Raw genomic sequence first — 21,304 nt, 5'->3', positions numbered from 1 at the left:
TCCACCTGTCGATGCAGAGGACACGAGTTTGTGCCCCGGTCCGGGAAGATCCCATATGCCGCGGAGCGGCTGGGCCCGTAAACCATGGCCGCTGAACCTGTGCGTCCGGAGCCTGTGCTCCGCAACGGGAGAGGCCACAACAGTGAGAGGCCCGCGTACTGCAGGAAAAAAAAAATTTCCAAATTTTTTGGGAATTGAAAGTTGGTTTCAATTTATTTCTAAAAGATATTCAATTTTGTGTGTCAGAACTATTTAAACATTTAAATGTAACTTTGTAAATGCTTACCCAGATGCACATGTGATATGCAAGACTATGAAATATTTATAAGAATGAAAGACAGGTCAAAAATAAAACTATAAATAATTTCTAATTACATCATTTAGATAAAATATAAACAATTTATTTTTAGCCTTTTGGAGAAGTAAAAAATTAACACATGACTTTATCACTTCTTAAATTAGTTCAACACTCTTTTCCTATTGCATTACTTTTGGGATGTTATTTTTCAGATAACTTTTTTTTTTTTTTTTTGGGTGCATATTCTTCATAATAAACCCAGGAGGGCCTGGCTTGGTAGCTCTTTTACATAGTTTGAAGCTGGTAAACCTTTGGGCCTTTTTTCAAGAGGTAACCTTGGTCATTTAGTGATCCAATAAAACTTTCAAAATCAGCTACCTGGAAGAAAATATCAAGAGTTATTAGCTCATTAAGTAATATACAAAAATATGATTTTTAAAATGAATCTCTCAAACAGTAATATACAATTGTCAAGTTTCTTATGCAAATAAAATTATTTGTACTTCTTACAGAAAAAACTGCCTACATATAAACCTTGGATTCTATAATGCCTAGCTAGTCAAAAATAACTCCAGTGGGGCTTCCCTAGTGGCGCAGTGGTTAAGAATCTGCCTGCTAATGCAGGGGACACGGGTTTGAGCCCTGATCTGGGAGGATCCCACATGTTGCGGAGCAACTAGGCCCGTGAGCCACAACTACTGAGCCTGCGCGTCTGGAGCCTGTGCTCCGCAACAATAGAGGCCGCGATAGTGAGAGGCCCGCGCACCGCGATGAAGAGTGGCCCTGGCTTGCCACAACTAGAGAAAGCCCTTGCACAGAAACGAAGACCCAACACAGCAAAAATAAATTAATTAATTAATAAACTCCTACCCCCAACATCTTCTTTTTTTTTTTTTTTGCGGTACGCGGGCCTCTCACTGTTGTGGCCTCTCCTGTTGCGGAGCACAGGCTCCAGACGCGCAGGCTCAGCGGCCATGGCTCACGGGCCCAGCCGCTCCGCGGCATGTGGGATCTTCCCGGACCGGGGCAGGAATCCGTGTCCCCTGCATCAGCAGGCGGACCCTCAACCACTGCGCCACCAGGGAAGCCCCCCAACATCTTCTTAAAAAAAAAAAAAAAGGATTACAGGCTGTACATTTAAAAATAAATAACTCCAGTTTGCAGAGAATCTTTTATATTTGTTTTAGCTTAGCTTCAAAACAAAAATCAGACTAACTTTTGCAATTGAGTGAGCAATTTTCTGTATAAACTGTTTTATGTGTTTAAAGTGCTATTACACCTATTTTCACTAAAACTTTTAAGTAGGTAGAGCAGGTGGAATCATGTCCATTTAACAAATGAGAAAACTGAGGTTCAACGATTTATAAGGATGACTTGCCCACAGGGATTGTCAGGAAAACATGGAAACTGAGTCTTGCTATGATGTTTTCCCCTATCAAGATGTTGAAAACTCTTTAGTAGGTATGAATTTTAGATAAAAACTGTTTTTCTGAAGCTCTGAGCAGCTAATTTTATATCTTAAAGAAAACAAGCCTGTATTTTTAAGTACTCCAAAGACACCTATTCTGTTCTTTTAATCCAAATCTTTTAATATTTAAATATTCTACTATATTAATAAAGGCCTCCTGAAATTATTATAAAAAGATTTACTAATTATTTGGTTTATCATACCTGAATGTTTAGCTCTTTGGCAATCTGCCGAAGTTGATGAAATTGAAATAAATTATTGTAAGTTCTTTCAGCAATGTTGTTGAGAGTGGAAATAAATCTTTTTGCTGTTGACCTGTTGCTCATTCCAGAACCATGCTGGGATCGTTCAAAATCTAGGTTCCCAAATTCATCAGAGTAAGTTCCTAACATGCTTATGGGAAGGAAGAAAAAACAAAGTTACCCAGTGTGGCACAGCTAAAGAAATTTTTGTCCCAGGCCTCCAGGTTATAAGAAGAAAAATATGGGGCTTCCCTGGTGGCGCAGTGATTGAGAGTTCGCCTGCCGATGCGAGGGACACGGGTTTGTGCCCCGGTCCGGGAAGATCCCACATGCCGCAGAGCGGCTGGGCCCGTGAGCCATGGCCGCTGAGCCTGCGCCCCGCAACGGGAGAGGCCACAACAGTGAGAGGCCCGCGTACCGCAAAAACAAAAACAAACAAACAAACAAAAATTGTGGAAGTAGCCCTGAGGCTCACATAACAAAGATTTAAACATGTTTATTTATTGAGTGGCCACTGTGTAATTCACTATGTATTAACAGTTTGGGGATAAAAATATTTTGGACAGTTACCACTTTTAAGAAACTCCCTATATTTGCAAAGAGAAATGCATAAAAATACAAAGTTGATAGGCTACAATATAAATACCTGGAACATTCTTTTTTTTTTTTTTTTTTTTGCGGTACGCGGGCCTTTCACTGCTGTGGCTTCTCCAGTTGCGGAGCACTCCGGACGCGCAGGCTCAGCGGCCATGGCTCACGGGCCCAGCCGCTCTGCGGCATGTGGGATACTCCCGGACTGGGGCACGAACCCATGTCCCCTGCATCGGCAGGAGGACTCTCGACCACTGCGCCACCAGGGGAGTCCTGGAACATGCTTTTTGATTCATGAAAAAAGAAATTCTAAATATACTAAATTTAGGCTTCACTTGGTAAAGATGTGTTCCAGCTCCTAGTGGAGCACCTGGCAAATAAAAGGTGTTGAAAAATACTCTGGATAATGAACTAGAAAGGTTCTGCTGAGTTGCAGTAATGATAGATATTAAAGGATATGCCTATTACTCCAGCTCTCTGCTGCTTTCCTCCTATTTTCACAGTATCATTAAGGAAAGAAATATGTACTTGACAGTAAATTTTAGTCAGAAGTCTGATAGTACTGGTTAGACATACAATTAGCCAGCCCTGTTGCTGATTCCCTGCCTGAATTCTCTGCCTATAAATGAGACATATGTAGTCTCACAGCCAGGCTCATAGGCAAAGATGTTATTTAATCAGGAATTAATTAATCAAATATACATTGGTCACTTCCGAGGCAGTAGGCTTATTGTGGTGAACAAAATAGGTGCAATCCCTGCCTTTAAGGAGCTCACAGGAATGAGTTTAAAGGGTTACTAAAAACACAGCTTCATTTTGTTCCCTGAATAGACAGGAGCTCACATGAAAGAGAATGAACTGTACAAATAGGAATATGAGTCATCCAAGATTGTAATAATTGATAAAACAATTTGATGAATGTGTGTTTCCCCTAGATTTCCCCTATACCTAGATATATAGTATAATCTTATTTATGATTAACTACTTTACCATATAATTTACCATATACTTATTTCTCATAAAACAGTTATCACAAATGCTTTAGGCTACTATGTTAATTGTAATAGCTAATATTTACCTTAATTATATTTATTTACCATGTGCTATCCTACTTAGTCCTTCCAGCAACCCTAAGACTTAGGGACTATTCTTATTCCCATTTTATAGATGAAGAAACAAAGCCTTGGAAGGTTAAGTGACTTGCCAAAGTTACACAGCTAATGAGTGGCATATCTGTGATTTGAAGAAAAGTATGTAAAATATCAGTTACTTTCCTTAAATAGAAAAAACTCTCACAATGATCTCTTAACCTTTGAAGGTGGCTCTGTTCTCTTCTGCTTCCTAGTTTATTTCCAATTCTAAGAGAAAGCTTATGTGAACTGTTGCCCATAAATATGTGGTTTTTATAGCTATGTGCTCTGATAATTGTGATGTATTGTCACAGTTTAGATTTTTATTATTTAGGCTTCTGCTTCCCAGTTAAAATGTAATTTTACAGGTTCCAAACCACGTTAAGGGCAAACATTCAAAAGTTGAGGAGACAGAAACTCTGAAATGGGGACTTCCCTGGTGGTCTAGGGGTTAAGACTCTATGCTTCCACTGCAGGTGGCACATGTTCCATCTCTGGTCAGGGAACTAAGATCCCACATGCCACACAGTGCAGCCAAAAAACAAAACAAAAACAAAAGAAACTCTCAAATGGAAGATTTAATGAATGAAAAATGATTACTAAGATCAACCTTACCATTAATGCAGTACATTTACTGAGGGCCTACTGTGTGCTAGGCATCAGTCTGGGCCCTGGGAGTACATGGTAAATGCGACAGTTAAGGTCCCTTCTCTCAGAGTTTAGACTGAGAACAGAAAGCATGTTAAGTATCACAAAGCAGGTAATTCACGATCTAGTCTCAAAGTGTTTAACTGGGTCTTGATCTCTACCATGGAAATAATGCCAGGTAACTCCAATCATTTGGAATCAAACTAGCCTCTTTTTTCCCTGAAAATTTTTATAAAAGTTAATAAACACTCAAGCAATTCAGGGAAAGAAACTGGAAATCTCATGTGGGTGCTATTTACACTTAATAATGAGAACTCTTTTTTCAGGAGCCCTGAAGAAAACTGACAGCCTGATGCTAATTCAGTTTTACCAGCAAGGCAACTTTGAGAAGTAGAAACAAATACAAGTTCCACAAGGAAAAGCCCATGTAAATACTGTCTGACATGAGTATTCAGACATGCATAACTATTCATAAATGAGCACTGTAGTATTTTTATTGAAAAGGCAATTAGAACATAATATACCTTGCTTAAGTATAATGCTCAGATATGAGAACTAATCCATGTTTTCCACAGACCTGTGGATTTACTGTAGAGAAACACCAGATTGGCTGCTTGAGGCAAAGTTTGGGGTCTGAGGCCTTGGGAGAGTGACAAAGGGTAAAGCCTCAAAAACCAAATGCTACAGGTGAAGGAGAGTGGCTGGGGTAGTCTGACCCTTGATTTGCTTGACTGCCAACAGTCTATGAAGTAGAAGCACATGACACTCTTCAGTAGAGCCAGGCACCAGAAAACCCAAAGAAAGGGCGAGAGAGCATTAAAAAGAAAAGAAAACCAGGAGCGGCAATCTTGGCTCCACTTCCAAAGGTGAAGCACTTAAGGGTACAATGCACAGAAAGAGAAAGATACACATACTCAAGATTGTGAGCAAAGAGGCAGCTTCTTGTCATTAAACGAGAAGTCCCTGTTGTTGGTGCTTGTTTTCAATTAGGAAAAAATTTTAGAATCCAAGATTTCTAGAATTTTGGTTGGGTTCAGTGACTTACTTTCCTAGTGAAAAAAAGGATCTCTATTAGGACTCTCAGTTTCTTATTGGTCTCGTCTCCCAGGAAGTTAGACCTACGAGAAGTCAGGCAGGCAGCTGGTTTTTGTGGCCATTCCTTTACTTCATATGCTGGTACACTGAGCCCTGGCAGCATTTTGTATGAGAAAGTCTAGTAATTCCTATCTGTTTGCTTATAAATGATCAACTGCAGGGTCTCCAGCACAATGAAGCCAGCCTGGTAAAATTTTCACCTACAAGACCCCTCGAACCCTAGTAGTGAGTCACGTAAAAGAGAAAATTGATGGTTCAAGTGCTGTGTGATGCTAAACCAGTAAGATATTAAGATATAGAGGGTAATATGTTAGGAATTGGTCGAAAGCATTGGTAGTCATTAATTGTTAATAATTTTATTCATTATGAGGCAGTTAGTTACTCTGGGGCCAGCAATAAAAAAATTATAAGCTGTCAATTCTTTTTTTTTTTTTTTTTTAGCCACACCACACAACGTGTGGGATCTTAGTTCCCTGACCAGGGATGGAACCTGCGCCCCCTGCACTAGCAGCTGTCTTAACCACTGGACTACCAGGGAAGTCTCCAGAGAGGAGATCTTTAAAGTTGTCATCACAAGAAAATAAATTGTAACTGTGCAGTGATGAATGTTACCTAGACTTACTGTGGTGATCATTTTGATATACCTATATCACATATATATATAATATCATTATGTTGTACACCTGAAACTAATAATGGTATATGTCAATTATATCTCAATTGAAAAAAAAAGGTACAGAACAGAGTAAGTTATATGCTATTTACAAGAAAGTAATGGGTGTCCTGGTAAAGAGAAAGGGTGGATGGTAAACAGGATGGAGGCAAGCCTTCTCAAAGTATGTTTTTGAATTGATTTTAGAACTATGTGAATGTATTACCCATTCAAAAAAACCTTTTTTTTTAATGTAAAGATTATTTACACAGGAATATTTTAAACCAGTAAAGTACAATTTGTTCCAAGGAAAATAAGTGATCAAATGGGCTAAATAAAAATAATATTGCTTGTCCCAGTTAAATATATAATTTGAGATGGAAAGATGACTGGTATTTCACTTAAAACAGCATTTAAAATGTAATCTTACCTATATTTCATAATTTCAACTATGTCCTCAGCATCTTGTTTGGTTGCTTCCTCTCTCAATTCCAACCTTGCTCGTGCCTTTTAAAGAAAACAACCATCTTCAGATAACAAAAGATAAATATATTTAACACTGATTGAGCAGGTATAGTATGTCTAAGTTTATTTCATTTATTCATTTTACACAAAACTTTTTTGGGAAGAGGGGCTGTAGTATGAAAAGTCACAATTTTAAAAAATTATCTGAAAACTTGAGTATGAAAATTATCACTCATTTTAAAATCTATTGTTATCTACTAAAATAGATTTTAGTAGATAAAAATTTTTTATCTACTAAAAACATCTTTCTGAATGCTCATTCTAGAAGATTTGATTATGAAATAGACTTGCCTTGTACTTTCAGGAAATCATGCCTAACTAATTTGTTAAAACAACAAAGATGAGTTACTCAGATTCTAGGAGCAAAAAAGCTCAAACTCTGATTCAGTTAATTTTAACTGCCAGAGTTCTCTTAGCATTCCATAATTGTGAATAGATGTTACTGCCGTTAGAAAAACAGGCACTTACAGACCTGTTGTATATAAAATCAAATACTCCTAAGATATTTGACACATTCCATGTTCCCATATGCTCACTTTTGAATTCCCAAATCCTTAGTTAACCTAAGCAATCTTCAAACTTCAAGAGTCTCCTAAGTGTCATTAAAGGAAAAAAAACCCATTGCATAAGTAACTGGTCCTGCTTCGAAAAAAGTGGTTAAACTTTGATTGTTAAGTATATGACAACCCTTTTAAAAAAAATGTATCTACCCATTTCTAATGTCTCTCAGTAGGAAGAAAAGCAAATCATTACACAGAAAATTGAGAGAAATCTTATTACCCTCTACTTCCTTTTTAAGCCAAAAGAATGTGAACTTAAAATCAACGAACCTCTGTTAGACGAATCAAAGATTCCAGCTGCCTAGTAGTGATTGGTGAGCTATTTAACCGCTGGCTCTGTTTCCGGAGCTCAAGGTAAAAATCCTGAAGAATTTGAGTAGCTTCTGTGGATAGCCTTGGAGAGACATACTGCCGAGCATAACCAATGTACTTTCTCAATAGCTGGTGGGGAATTGGATCTATTGTTTCTCCAGGAACCACCTAAAGCATGATAAAAAGGCCCAAGATTACAAGGATAAGTAGCAAATAAAATCTTTCTGCTAAAATAACTTGTTTAGATAAATAGACCAAATAAGCCAAACACTGTAGTTCTAGCTCTAAGTCTAGTTGACTCAGATTATTTCAACTGAACTTTATATAAACTCTAGTATTATAATATAAAAGGTATTTGCTATGAAAGTTTACATACTACTGCTCTACAACAAGCAACACACTGAACTCTGACATTCAAACAAAACTGAACTGAATGATTAAGAAGAAGCATACCTTTAGTCTTTCTGATAGTGGTTTATCAGAAACCACTTCAAGTATAGAAGTATTTGAATCTTGACTATTCATACGAGCTACTGTGGCACTGCTAACAGCTCTCTGCTTTCCAGCCCTTATTGCAATCACATGTTCAGAGAGTAAATGATCATGATCCTCATTTGGGGTGTCTAACAGGATAAAGACTAAATCAAATCTGGATAGTAGGGCACTCCCCATTCTAAAGGTGTGAAAGAAAGAAGAAACAGTGATCGGAATTAAAACAAACAGAAAACCTAGAAAACTGTTTACTCACTTGCTTACTAATCAAGTTCCAGGTAGAACTTAAAAAAAAGAAAATGAAGCTTTAGGTTAAAGAAACAAGCAATAGCTTCTGGATTCAATATACCCACCAACTCCAGAGACACACCAGGTCACATGTGCACAGCCTTATATGTACCTATATCGGTATGTTGAGGACGCAGTCTTTTCTCACACCAGCAAAACCACTAAATTCTTCTCTATGTTCTATATCACTCCCTATGATTTAGGATCATTGAACTTGTAAGTTAGAATGCTACATGATACATCGAAGGTTATCTGGATGAGTAGTTCTTAATCTTTTATATTTCCTGTCTCACCAAAACATTGAGTCTCTCAAAGTACCTAAGCCCATTTAGAAGCAAAAATACCACTTTTTCTTAAAGGGGCATTTATATGTCTATTAATCATTATAGTAAAAGTGCTGTGTTTTACTTAGTCATTTCTAAATTTACCAACCAGATAACTCCTTTATTTGAGACCAACAAACTGAAATCCAGAGAGGTTAAAGAATTGGACCAACATCCTAGTGGATCCAAGTTCCCTGGATCCTTGTTCAATAAGATCTTTCTGATCTTTCCAATTACAGGACTTGGTCATTTTATTAAGAAACACTAACAGACGGCTTTTTTGGTGGTAGTACAGAAATACCCAGGATCTAAAAGTACAATTGTGTTTTTTACTATGTACCATTCCTACAATAAAAGTATTTATTATTAAATATTAGAAAATTAGCTTTTTGTTTCCCACTAGAATTTAAAGTTCCAATTTTTTACATGAGGCATCTTTTTGTCTTTTTCTCACTTATGCATCACTTGAGGCTATTTTCCCCTCCCCATACATTTTGTCCAACCTGTACAGAACAAATTAGAAGAGAAAGCATACACACACCCAGATATAAACATTGGTTTTGGAAAAAAGTGGGATCCACATATACAGATAAGTGTGTAATGTGCTCCTGTCACTTAACCATAAAGCACAGACATGTTCCCCTATCACAGTACATACAAAGCTACCTTCATTCTCCTAATTGCTACTTTCCACAGTACAGTCTTATTATCTAGTTCAAGCACTTCCCTACCGATGGGGGCACTTCACGTTATTTCCAATCTTTGGCGTGATAAATAATGCCGTAAGACCCACCCTGCCAACATATCTTTGTGCACTCTTGTGCCTATTTCTGTGAGTATAATTCCCAAAAGAATTGGCTGGAACAAACAGAATATATTTAAAATAGTGATAAACATGTCAAGCTGTCCTTCAAAATGCTAAACTATGTATGTTAGAACCCATTTCGCCACCCCATTGCCAATAATGATTAATATTTAAAATATCTGCCAATCTGGTAGATGTCAATAGTACTTCATTGTTTTATTCTTTTATTTTATTTTGGGCTTGCCATGTGGCATGCAGGATCTTAGTTCCCTGATAAGGGATCGAACCCGTGCCCTCTGCATTGGGAGCGTGGAGTCTTAACCATTGGACTGCCAGGGAGGTCCCAGCACTTCACTGTTTTAACGTGCAGTGTTCTAATACATTTTTGTCCATTTATTGGAAACTTGCAACTTCTGTGAACTTTCCATTTATGTCCTCAGTTATCTTCTTCATATCTATAGGCATTCAATATACTAAAGTATAAATATTTGAAGAGGCTTACTTTAAATTCTCAGAAACTGTTTTAGCTTTATTGTAGTGTCCTCCTACTGGATTGGCAGCAGCAATAATGGAAGTTCTTGCAGGAAGGCTGCAAACTACGCCAGCCTTAGCGAGACTAATACATTGCTGTTCCATGGCTTCTAACAAGGCTTGATGTTGATTCCCCATCTTATCAAATTCATCTATTCCACAGATACCTACAACCACAGTAAAATAATTCAGACAAAAAATATTCCTTTCGTCAAGTTTCAAACCTGACAAGATAGAAATTATTCCACAATAAAGCATATTTCCATTAGTTTCCAACAGTTAAGATTATAAAATGTCATACAGTACAAACTTTGTGCTTGTTTTACAGCAAATAAAATATTTATCTTATTTAACTGTTATATAATATTTAGTCATTTAGCATTTTCCTTGGGCAAGGCACTATGTGGTGAGGGTTACAAAAATGAAGATATGAGAGTGACCCTCAAAAAGCTCAAAGGCTTAAATTTGAACAGATAATATATATATACACATTTAAGATAGTATATTTTAACAACTATAATATATATGCATAATCATATGAATTTTCTGGGGGTGGGGTGGAGTTAAAAGAGGAAGGAGAATCTGGAAAGGTTTCAAGAAAAAGGTGCTATTTGAGCTGGGTCCTTTGGGAACAGTGGACAGCATGATTTGGGAAGGAACACAAAGCCTCTAAAGTCAGAATCTGTCTAGAGTGCAGTTCTCAGCAATGCCAGGTGTTGACTGTACAACTGTAGAGTTAACTGTACACTTAACCTCTTTAAACACCATATGAAGACCCACCACTGAACGGGGAGGAGCAGCGGTAAGGAGTATCAGTTTTTAGATTCCACCTATAAGTGATCATACGATAAGTCTCCTTCTCTGTCTGACTTATGTCACTTAGTATGATCGTACCTAGGTCCATCCTAGATAAAACTTTTTTTTTTTTTTTTGCGGTACGCGGGCCTCTCACTGTTGTGGTCCCTCCCGTTGCGGAACACAGGCTCCGGAAGCACAGGCTCAGCGGCCATGGCTCGCGGGCCCAGCCGCTCCGCGGCATGTGGAATCCTCCCGGACCGGGGCACGAACCCTGATGTCCCCCGCATCAGCAGGTGGACTCTCAACCACTGCGCCACCAGGGAAGCCCGATAAAACATTTTATGTGCCAGGTATATTACGTCTAAACCACAGGTTTCTGGAAGCCCTCTAACATTACCTTGTAATATTTTTCCTCTGCTTCTCCCCATACCATGAGCAATTTGGTGGTCATGTCCTGAGGGCTTTGCTATGGTTAAATGTCTCTATATCTACTTTATGATCAGTAGGTCCAGGACTCTCTGGAATTGATGGTATTATTGGAAATTCTCAAGATTACTAGTACAGTTCCTCAGAGGTGTGGACAGGGTAGGAACAAAGTCAGGCTACCTCTTTGCCACTTTTCAAAGTTTAACGCAGGAGCTGGCAAACTTTTCCTATAAACGGGCAGATGAAATTTTTTATGTTTTGTGGGCCACATATAGTCTGTCACGTATTCTTGGGTTTTTGTTTGTCCTTTACAATCCTTTAAAATAGCTTGTGGACTACACTAAAATAGGCTGAAGGGTGGGTTGACTTGTGGACTAAACTTTGCCAACCCCTGGTTTTAAAGCATATAGTTTAAGTTGTGAAAATTTTACTCTTTTTCTTGTTTGGCTACAATTAGTATATCTTGTTGCTTTTTTTCCAAACAACTTTTTGGTCATTTCATTAGATATTGAAGAAGGGAAATATTACAAAACAGCTCTATTTCTCGTTTTTTTTCCCCTGAAAGTTTTCAGTAAAGATTTTAGTAGGATCCTATTTTTTAGTAGTATTCTATTTGTTTCTAGAATCTGGTCTCGGCTAATATTCTTTTGTATTTTAACAGTGATATTTTTACCATCATAGTGCTTGGCTCATCTACATAGATTTGAAAGAGAAGGCCATTGGCTTTTTTTTTTTTTTTTTTTTTACTTTATTTTATTATTTTTGGCTGCGTTGGGTCTTCATTGCTGCACGCGGGCTTTTCTCTGGTTGCAGCAAGCGGGGGCTACTCTTCGTTGCAGTTCACAGGCTTCTCATTGCAGTGGCTTCTCTTGTTGCAGAGCACGGGCTCTAGGAGCGCAGGCTTCAGTAGTTGTGGCTCGCAGGCTCTAGAGCGCAGGCTCAGTAGTTGTGGTGCATGGGCTTAGTTGCTCCGCGGCATGTGGGATCTTCCTGGACCAGGGCTCGAAGCCGTGTCCCCTGCATTGGCCGGCGGATTCTTAACCACTGTGCCACCAGGGAAGCCCCGGCCATGGACTTTTAACGCTGTGCATCTTAAATCACATTAGCTATCTGCACAGCTAAACCCTGTATCACCTTCAACTTCTATTTAATGGAAAGTCTGACAGCTTAATAATGAGTAACCTCTTCCTATTTATTATTTTCTTCACCTGGTAACCTAGCAAAAATACTGTCACTTCTAATGAGCTATATAATAACCAGATATATGTTTGTTGAATTTATGCATTCATCAAATATTTACTGAATGCTTTTTATATATCAATACTATGTTCTAGGCATGCGGGATATAGCACTGCGAAGACAATATTCTCTGTCCTTGTGAAGGTTACATTCTATTCAGTGTTGGGAGGAAGACAATTAAAAAAGTAGACCATATGGTATATTAGAAGGTAAGAAATGCTCTGGAAAGAAAGGTAGAGTAGGGTAGGAGAACAGGGTCTGCTGGTGGTGGGGGTGGGGGTGGTTACAGTGTAAAATGTGGTGTTAAAGGAAGGCCTCGCTGGGGTCAGGACTTTTGAACAAAAATTTGAAGGAGGAAAGGAAATAAGCCTTGCAGACTATCTGGGGTAAGAAGGTTCCAAAGTACAAAGGCTGCGATGCAGGAATGTGATGTGCCTGGAGTGCTGATGGTATTCAAGGTATAGCAAGGAGGCCAGTGTAGCTGGGGAAGAGGAAATAAGAGGAAAGTAGCAGGTAATGAGGCAAAAGAGGTGATTAAAGGGTGCCTGGGCCACTATCAAACTTGGGCTTTCACTGTGTGAGATGGGAAGGCACTGGAGGGTTTTGAATAGAAGAATAATGTGATCTAAGTTTTAATGGGATTGCTCTGCCTTATTAAAAACAATAGGAAGGGCAAAGGTGGTCACAGGTATGCCAACTAGGAGATCACAGTAATAATCCACGTGAGAGATGATGGCGTCTTGGATTGGGGTAGCAGCAGTGGAGAGGTGGTTGGATACTGGTTATATCTGGAAGGTAGAGCCAACAAGATTTGCTGACAGACTGGATGTGAGGTATGAGAAAAAGTCAAGAATGTCTTCACGTTTTCTGATATGAGCAAATAAAAGGATGGAAGTGTCATTTACTAAGATGGGAAACACTGTAAGAAGAATAGGTTGAAGGGGAAGATCAAGATTTTGGTTTTGGACACGCTAAGTTTGAGAAAGCTGTAGAGATACTGCATAGGCAAGGGGAAATATGTGCCTGGAGTTCAAGGGGGAGGAAACATAAATTTGGAAAATTTCAGGATATAAGTAGGTAAAGAGCTATGAAGCTAGATAAGATCATCAAGAAGGTAAGTACAGACTGAGAAGAAAATAGTACAAAAACTAAGTTATCCTGAGGAGCCAACCAGTTAAAACGTTGGGGAGACGAAGAACAAGTAAAGACTGAGACTGAACAGTGAATAAAATTAAGAGGAAAACCAGAAGAGTGCAGTGTCCTTGAAACCAAGGAGATACAGTATTCACTGAGGCAGCAGTGATCAGCTGTGTCAAACATGGCTGACAGGTACTAGATTTAGAAATGTGATGTCACTGGCAAACTGGAAGGAATGAATGACCTCAGCTGGACTGGAACCTGGGCACTGCCTGATACATGCACAGGAATATGTTTTCCCAATCGGGTTAAAGCATCACAAAGAGAAATTTAGGTAGCAAAGCCCAACTGGCGATCTCTTCCTGCTGAGCCTTCCAACTAGATTTCTTATAAACTATCCATCATATCCTAAAAAAACAAACAAACAAAATGATGAGATGTACATTTCTAGTTTTTCTGGCACTCATTCTCAACTCACTGGTTGGGACGGTGTTGTCCAAATGACTCTTAGAACAGACTGTAAAGAAATTAACTGAAAAGGAAAGGGCTTAAAAAAAAAAAGCCCCAAAATTATTATTTGCTTTGGCCTCTTACCTTGATCACCAAGTACCAGGGCACCAGCTTCCAAAGCAAAATCTCCAGAGGAACTATCTTTTGAAAGAGTTACAGTCAAACCAGAGGTGGTTGTGGTATTACCACAAACATACACGCCACGTGGAGCAACATTGCACACTGCCTAATGAAACAAAGAGTTTAAGAGAATCAACCAAAGTAAAAGGGAAATAATAGCTATAGTAGTTGCTCACAAATATTAGCTACATGCCAGGTATTCTTCTAAGAGCTTTACTGTACAATCTTCACCACCACAGTAAGACGAAGGTAACACTCCTATTACTGATGTAGAAACTAAGGTCTGAAGAGAGTAACTTACACAGCTATGAAGGTGTGACGTTAGGATTCAATCAAACCCAGGCAGCCTGATTCTGAAGTCTGTGGTCATGTGAATACTCTACACAATTCCATTTTATGCTTCATTTTCAAGTTGAAATAGCAAAAATGTAAGTACTAAGTTTAGTTTCAGAGACTCCAATGCTTCTTTAAACATCAGGTAATAAAATGGCTCAACAGTGCTCACCTTCTGAGTAAATAAGATACGGCACGACAGAAAAGTAGTTAAATGACACAACAGCTAAAAGTATGGATCTCTGGAGTCAGACAGACCTGTTTAAATCCTGGCTCTACCATGCATCTACTGGTGGTGCTGCTCTTGAACCTCTCGGAGCCTCAGCTTCCTTATATTTTATCACATACTGCCTTGAGGAATAAATGAGATCGTATATGCAAGGCACTTAACCTGGTACCTGGCATACAATACATGCCCTGTGCAAGGCTGCTGTACACAGCTGTGCACCCCACAACCTTAGGAGACAGCACTTACACTGCTATCTATGTCAATAGTGCGCTCTGGACTTGCGTAGCATACAACCCAAGTGATGCTTCGGTGCCTAGCTAAATAAATGGTAGCTATCATTATTTTTGTTACTTGTAATTCCTTAGTTGTTAGTTTGAGAGTATGATGGCTTGCTAAATGGTCAAAGGAAAACATAATTTAAAAATATAAACAACTCATAACTGTTAGTGTTAGCCTAATTTTTAAAAACCTTGGCTTAGTGGGGCTAGCAGACTTAAATGCAATTCAGATCCCCACATGCACTTTTACATGCATATTCTACCTAAGTATATACTGTTTTCATTTTTACTATCAACTCTGTTTCAGCTATAACTGGGTACTCTATGCCTCAGTTGTCAGGCTTATAGCATGTGTTCAGAAGAGAATTAAAAAAAAAAAGTTGACCCAATTGGCCAAAATGAACAAAACTGGGAAACACAGGATCAAATAAATATCAGATTAGGAATTAAAATGATAAGTGATTTAACACTCAGCCATAGGGAATAAATAATGACTCTGACATGAAGGACAGTAGGTTTATAATACAATGAGATCAAGAGTTTTCAATCCTGGCTGCACTTCAGAATCACCTGTGTTTATAAACGTGCAGATGCTAGGATCCTAACCCAGAGATTCTTAATTCTTAATACCGGGGACGGCCACGGTATTTTCGAAAATCTCCAAAGGTGATAGTGATATGCATTGCTGGCTTACCAGGTATCACTCCAAGGAAACCAGAAGCACTCCAACCAGCTGCATTTTCTAGGGCCAGCATAAGCCCTGGAGGGGAGAACTACTAGGCTCTGATTGGCACAGCCAAAATCATCTTGGGGACCAACAACAGACTGGTCATAGAAGTTTCCTTGTTTTAGACTCAGAAAGAAGCAGTGGAGATGGATAGGACAGACCTCTTACCTTTATCAGACTATTCTTAAAGCCCAATACAGTGTTTATGTAGCTGTATGAAGAGATAACAGGTTACCCTGCTTTACTTTCTTGAACTATTCTTTTCATAGGTGAGGTCACAACAACAAAGACTAGCAAAGCAACGCTGGATACAAAAAAGGGGGTTAGGGAAATGGTTAATATTTCACAACAGTTGACATCTTAACAGAGCAGCATGCTTGTGCAGCCTGAGTGACAGGAGACTGGCTCAATTTGAAAGGATGGCCAGATACAAGTTATATATTATTCACACAAACCCCAACTCACTCACACTACCTGACAAATAATACCCTCTGGAACACAAACACTGTATGTTTTAAGAAAATTCACTTGTGAATTAGTCATGCATTTTATAAGCAAAAGGTCAAATACTAAATGTCTGATTTCCTACCTGTAGCATCTGACTCTTTCCCAAGCCTGGGTCTCCAACAACAAGGACATGTGGGTCTCCTCGAATTGGAATTCTGTTTTTGTCATCTACATATTTCTGGCTTCCTCCAAAGAGTGCTAACGCCAAACCTGCTTTAACAAGCTCAGATGTGAAAGAAGAGAGAGAAGAAACAAGTGAGAAAAACATAAAGATGACTAGCAAAAGGGGTGCTCCTCCGATGTTTACAACATTTGTGTGTGGATTCTTTTTTTTTAAAGCATGATTGAACTCTGTTTTTTTTTTTTTTCCTAAGAACTGTAAGTCTAAAAATATAAACTTCTTTAATGTAAATGATTAAAAAGCTTAGGGCTTCCCTGGTGGCGCAGTGGTTGAGAGTCCGCCTGCCGATGCAGGGGACATGGGTTTGTGCCCCGGTCCAGGAAGATCCCACATGCCGCGGAGCGGCTGGGCCCGTGAGCCATGGCCGCTGAGCCTGCGCGTCCGGAGCCTGTGCTCCGCAACGGGAGAGGCCACAACGGTGAGAGGCCCGCATACCGCAAAACAAAAACAAAAACAATAAAAAGCTTAAATTAGAAAGCATATAAAATCAGGTTATCTTAAAAGTCACTGAGTGAAGACCTACCTTGCCAGGCATTGAATCCATTCCACAAAACTGAGAAATCTTTGTTAATTTCTGCTTTAACATTTACAGTGTCCAGAGTCACTTTAAAAAAAGGTCATTCCTATTGACTCTAACTGGTAAGCAGCTCTGTCTTACAAGGGACTGTAGTTTATCTTTCATATAATGATTCATATTAAAATATGAGAGACCTCCTTGGTGGCGCAGTGGTTAAGAATCCACCTGCTAATGCAGGGGACACAGGTTTGAGCCCTGGTCCGGGAAGATCCCACATGCTACGGAGCAACTAAGCGTGTGTGCCACAACTAATAAGCCTGCATTCCAGAGCCCGCAAGCAACAACTACAGAGCCCACACGCCACAACTACTGAAGTCCGCGCACCTAGAGCCCACACTCTGCAACAGGAGAAGCCACCGCAATGAGAAGCCCGCGCACGGCAACAAAGAGTAGCCTCTGCTTGCCGCAACCGGAGAAAAGCCCATGCACATCAATGAAGACCCAACAGAGACAAAGAAAATTAATTAATTAAAAAAAAATACTTAGAGCTAATCAATGAATTTGGTAAAGTGGCAGGATACAAAATTAATGCACAGAAATCTCTGGCATTCCTATATACTAATGATGAAAAATCTGAAAGTGAAATCAAGAAAACACTCTCCTTTACCATTGCAACAAAAAGAATAAAATATCTAGGAATAAACCTACCTAAGGAGACAAAAGACCTGTATGCAGAAAATTATAAGACACTGATGAAAGAAATTAAAGATGATATAAATAGATGGAGAGATATACCATGTTCTTGGATTGGAAGAATCAACATTGTGAAAATGACTCTACTACCCAAAGCAATCTATAGATTCAATGCAATCCCTATCAAACTACCACTGGCATTTTTCACAGAACTAGAACAAAAAATTTTGCAATTTGTATGGAAACACAAAAGACCCCGAATAGCCAAAGCAATCTTGAGAACGAAAAAAGGAACTGGAGGGATCAGGCTCCCTGACTTCAGACTATACTACAAAGCTACAGTTATCAAGACGGTATGGTACTGGCACAAAAACAGAAAGATAGATCAATGGAACAGGATAGAATGCCCAGAGATAAACCCACGCATATATGGACACCTTATCTTTGATAAAGGTGGCAGGAATGTACAGTGGAGAAAGGACAGCCTCTTCAATAAGTGGTGCTGGGAAAACTGGACAGGTACATGTAAAAGTATGAGATTAGATCACTCCCTAACACCATACACAAAAATAAGCTCAAAATGGATTAAAGACCTAAATGTAAGGCAAGAAACTATCAAACTCTTAGAGGAAAACATAGGCAGAACACTCTATGACATAAATCACAGCAAGATCCTTTCTGACCCACCTCCTAGAGAAATGGAAATAAAAACAAAAATAAACAAATGGGATCTAATGAAACTTCAAAGCTTTTGCACAGCAAAGGAAACTATAAACAAGACCAAAAGACAGCCCTCAGAAAGGGAGAAAATATTTGCAAATGAAGCAACCGACAAAGGATTAATCTCCAAAATTTACAAGCAGCTCATGCAGCTCAATAACAAAAAAACAAACAACCCAATCCAAAAATGGGCAGAAGACCTAAACAGACATTTCTCCAAAGAAGATATACAGACTGCCAACAAACACATGAAAGAATCCTCAACATCATTAATCATTAGAGAAATGCAAATCAAAACTACAATGAGATATCATCTCACACCAGTCAGAATGGCCATCATCAAAAAATCTAGAAACAATAAATGCTGGAGAGGGTGTGGAGAGCAGGGAACACTCTTGCACTGCTGGTGGGAATGTGAATTGGTTCAGCCACTATGGAGGACAGTATGGAGGTTCCTTAAAAAACTACAAATAGAACTACCATATGACCCAGCAATCCCACTACTGGGCATATACCCTGAGAAAACCAAAATTCAAAGAGTCATGTACCAAAATGTTCATTGTAGCTCTATTTACAATAGCCCGGAGATGGAAACAACCTAAGTGCCCATCATCGGATGAATGGATAAAGAAGATGTGGCACATATATACAATGGAATATTACTCAGCCATAAAAAGAAATGAAATTGAGCTATTTGTAATGAGATGGATAGACCTAGAGTCTGTCATACAGAGTGAAGTAAGTCAGAAAGAAAAAGACAAATACCATATGCTAACACATATATATGGAATTTAAGAAAAAAAATGTCATGAAGAACCTAGGGGTAAGGCAGGAATAAAGACGCAGACCTCCTAGAGAACGGACTTGAGGTTATGGGGAGGGGGAAGGGTGAGCTGTGACAGGGCGAGAGAGAGTCATGGACATATACACACTAACAAACGTAGTAAGGTAGATAGCTAGTGGGAAGCAGCCGCATGGCACAGGGATATTGGCTCGGTGCTTTGTGACAGCCTGGAGGGGTGGGATAGGGAGGGTGGGAGGGAGGGAGACGCAAGAGGGAAGACATATGGGAACATATGTTTATGTATGACTGATTCACTTTGTTATAAAGCAGAAACTAACACACCATTGTAAAGCAATTATACCCCAATAAAGATGTTAAAAAAAAATACTAAACTTAATTGCTTTAAATAAATAAATAAAATATGAGTAACTGTCCAACAGAAATGACTATTATTTGTGATATCTCTATATACTATTTTTGCCAAATTTATGTATTTTTGAGCAAAGAGGAAGTAAAATACTTACTTCATGACCAAAAATGACAGGGCAAAGCGAGCTGAAAAACAGAATATGACTTATAAATTCTAACTTACATTTCAGTGATACACTAGAAGATCTACTTTACAATTTGCTCAACTTGCTTTATTTAGCATCAAAAGAAAATAGTAAAAAATAAAAATTTACATCTCCTCAAACAACTCAAGAAATTTTATTCTAACAGTAAATTTATCAAAATTCTTGGTGAATCTATAAAGGGAAGAATGTTTTAAAAAGTGTGCCTGTGTAAGGGAGGCAGGACACTTGTAAAGCATTTATATTACTAGCCTTTAAAATGCATCATAGGGACCTCCCTAGTGGTCCAGTGGTTAAGACTCCACGCTTCCAATACAGGGGGCGAGGGTTCTATCCCTGGTCAGGTAACTAAGACCCCTCATGCCACATGGAGCGCCACAAAAAAAAAAAAAAAAAAAAAAAAAGATCATAATTATGGTCTTCTACTTTAGGCTTTAGGATATCAAATTACATTCTATTTTACATGAATAGACATCTTTAGACCTGTGCAGCCAAGTCACTGAATGAAGGAGACTAAAGGGTGAAATGAGTACATAATAAAGGGATAAAATTTCATTTTTTCAGTTCAAAGAATCAGAATAAATAAGGCCATATATGAATATATAAAGTATTATGTTGAATATAAAGAAGTAGTTCCCATTTATCAATTATATAAACAGGAACAAAAAGGACAGGGAGGAAGAGATATAATCAGTTAACTGTGAATCATTATCCCTGTTAATACATGTCAACACAGAAGTTGGTGTCCTGCCACTTCCCCTTGGCAATCATTGTTCAGCGTGCTCCTGCATGATCACTGCTGGCCTCTTACCAAGCACCTGCACCTGTCTGCCAAAGGGCTTTCTGTGGCTGCAGAAGCATCATCAGCAGGCAGGCTGGGCAGGCCAGAAGTGCTCGGATGTCTAATATTCTCAGGAGCAGCCCCAAATCTAGGCCCTTAGATGGAAAAATACTGAGGCTAGCTCTATAGTCAAGTGTCCCAGAGGCCTCAGAAGGATTAAGCCTTTATTAAGCCTCCATTAAGGTACCATACACTAACTGCCCTCCCTTCTCTGTCTCACTTCCCCATTCTCCTCCCAGTATTTCTGGGGATCACCTCCCAAAGAAACTACATTTATGCAAATCATTGCTTCTGAAGGAACCTAAACTAAAACAGCCTTCTATTGTCTTCTCCATTCTCTTTTCATAGGCCTCAATTAATCTAGCAAGGGTTGACAACATTTTTCCTAAAGGGCCAGAAAGTAAATAGTTTCAGTTTTACTGTCTGGGTCACAACTACCCAACTTTTGTCAAAGCCAACAATTTGTAAATAAATGGGTGGGGCTGTGCTCTAATAAAAACTTTATTTACCAAAACAAGCAGCCTACCTAGTTTGCCAACCCCTGCAAGATTCACAAATGGAGGACCATGAAAAATTCAAGTTTTGATGTTGGAATCACAAACTTAGAACTAAAAGGTAAAAGCAAACTGTAGGAAGGAAACCCAGGTTTTTCATACTAACTTATCTTCCTTAAGTATGACAGAAGAAGGACCACTGCAAATGTTCATTTTTATTTATAACTGGTAAGAGGTA

General features: G+C 38.9%; 1 protein-coding gene across 3 annotated transcripts in view; it reads right to left on the bottom strand.

Annotated features, from left to right (window-relative positions):
* Positions 1 to 415: 415 nt before the first annotated feature.
* The window catches only part of MCM8 (minichromosome maintenance 8 homologous recombination repair factor), a 41,226-nt gene continuing 20,337 nt past the window's right edge, over positions 416 to 21,304 (bottom strand). For all 3 annotated transcript variants that reach the window (XM_060032883.1, XM_060032885.1, XM_060032884.1), the window contains 9 exons: positions 19,684 to 19,714; positions 16,347 to 16,487; positions 14,155 to 14,296; positions 9,932 to 10,127; positions 7,975 to 8,194; positions 7,480 to 7,689; positions 6,555 to 6,631; positions 1,970 to 2,159; positions 416 to 676 (listed from right to left, as the gene is read on the bottom strand). In XM_060032883.1, coding sequence (XP_059888866.1) covers positions 584 to 676; positions 1,970 to 2,159; positions 6,555 to 6,631; positions 7,480 to 7,689; positions 7,975 to 8,194; positions 9,932 to 10,127; positions 14,155 to 14,296; positions 16,347 to 16,487; positions 19,684 to 19,714 — 1,300 coding nt within the window. In that variant the 3' untranslated portion in view covers positions 416 to 583. The remainder of the gene's footprint in view (positions 677 to 1,969; positions 2,160 to 6,554; positions 6,632 to 7,479; positions 7,690 to 7,974; positions 8,195 to 9,931; positions 10,128 to 14,154; positions 14,297 to 16,346; positions 16,488 to 19,683; positions 19,715 to 21,304) is intronic.

This window comes from Delphinus delphis, chromosome 15 (assembly GCF_949987515.2).
Source record: "Delphinus delphis chromosome 15, mDelDel1.2, whole genome shotgun sequence".
In the NCBI taxonomy this organism is placed as follows: Eukaryota; Metazoa; Chordata; class Mammalia; order Artiodactyla; family Delphinidae; genus Delphinus; species Delphinus delphis.
The sequence above is the reverse complement of the archived record's forward strand: the minus strand, read 5'-3'. Positions and strand labels throughout refer to the sequence as shown.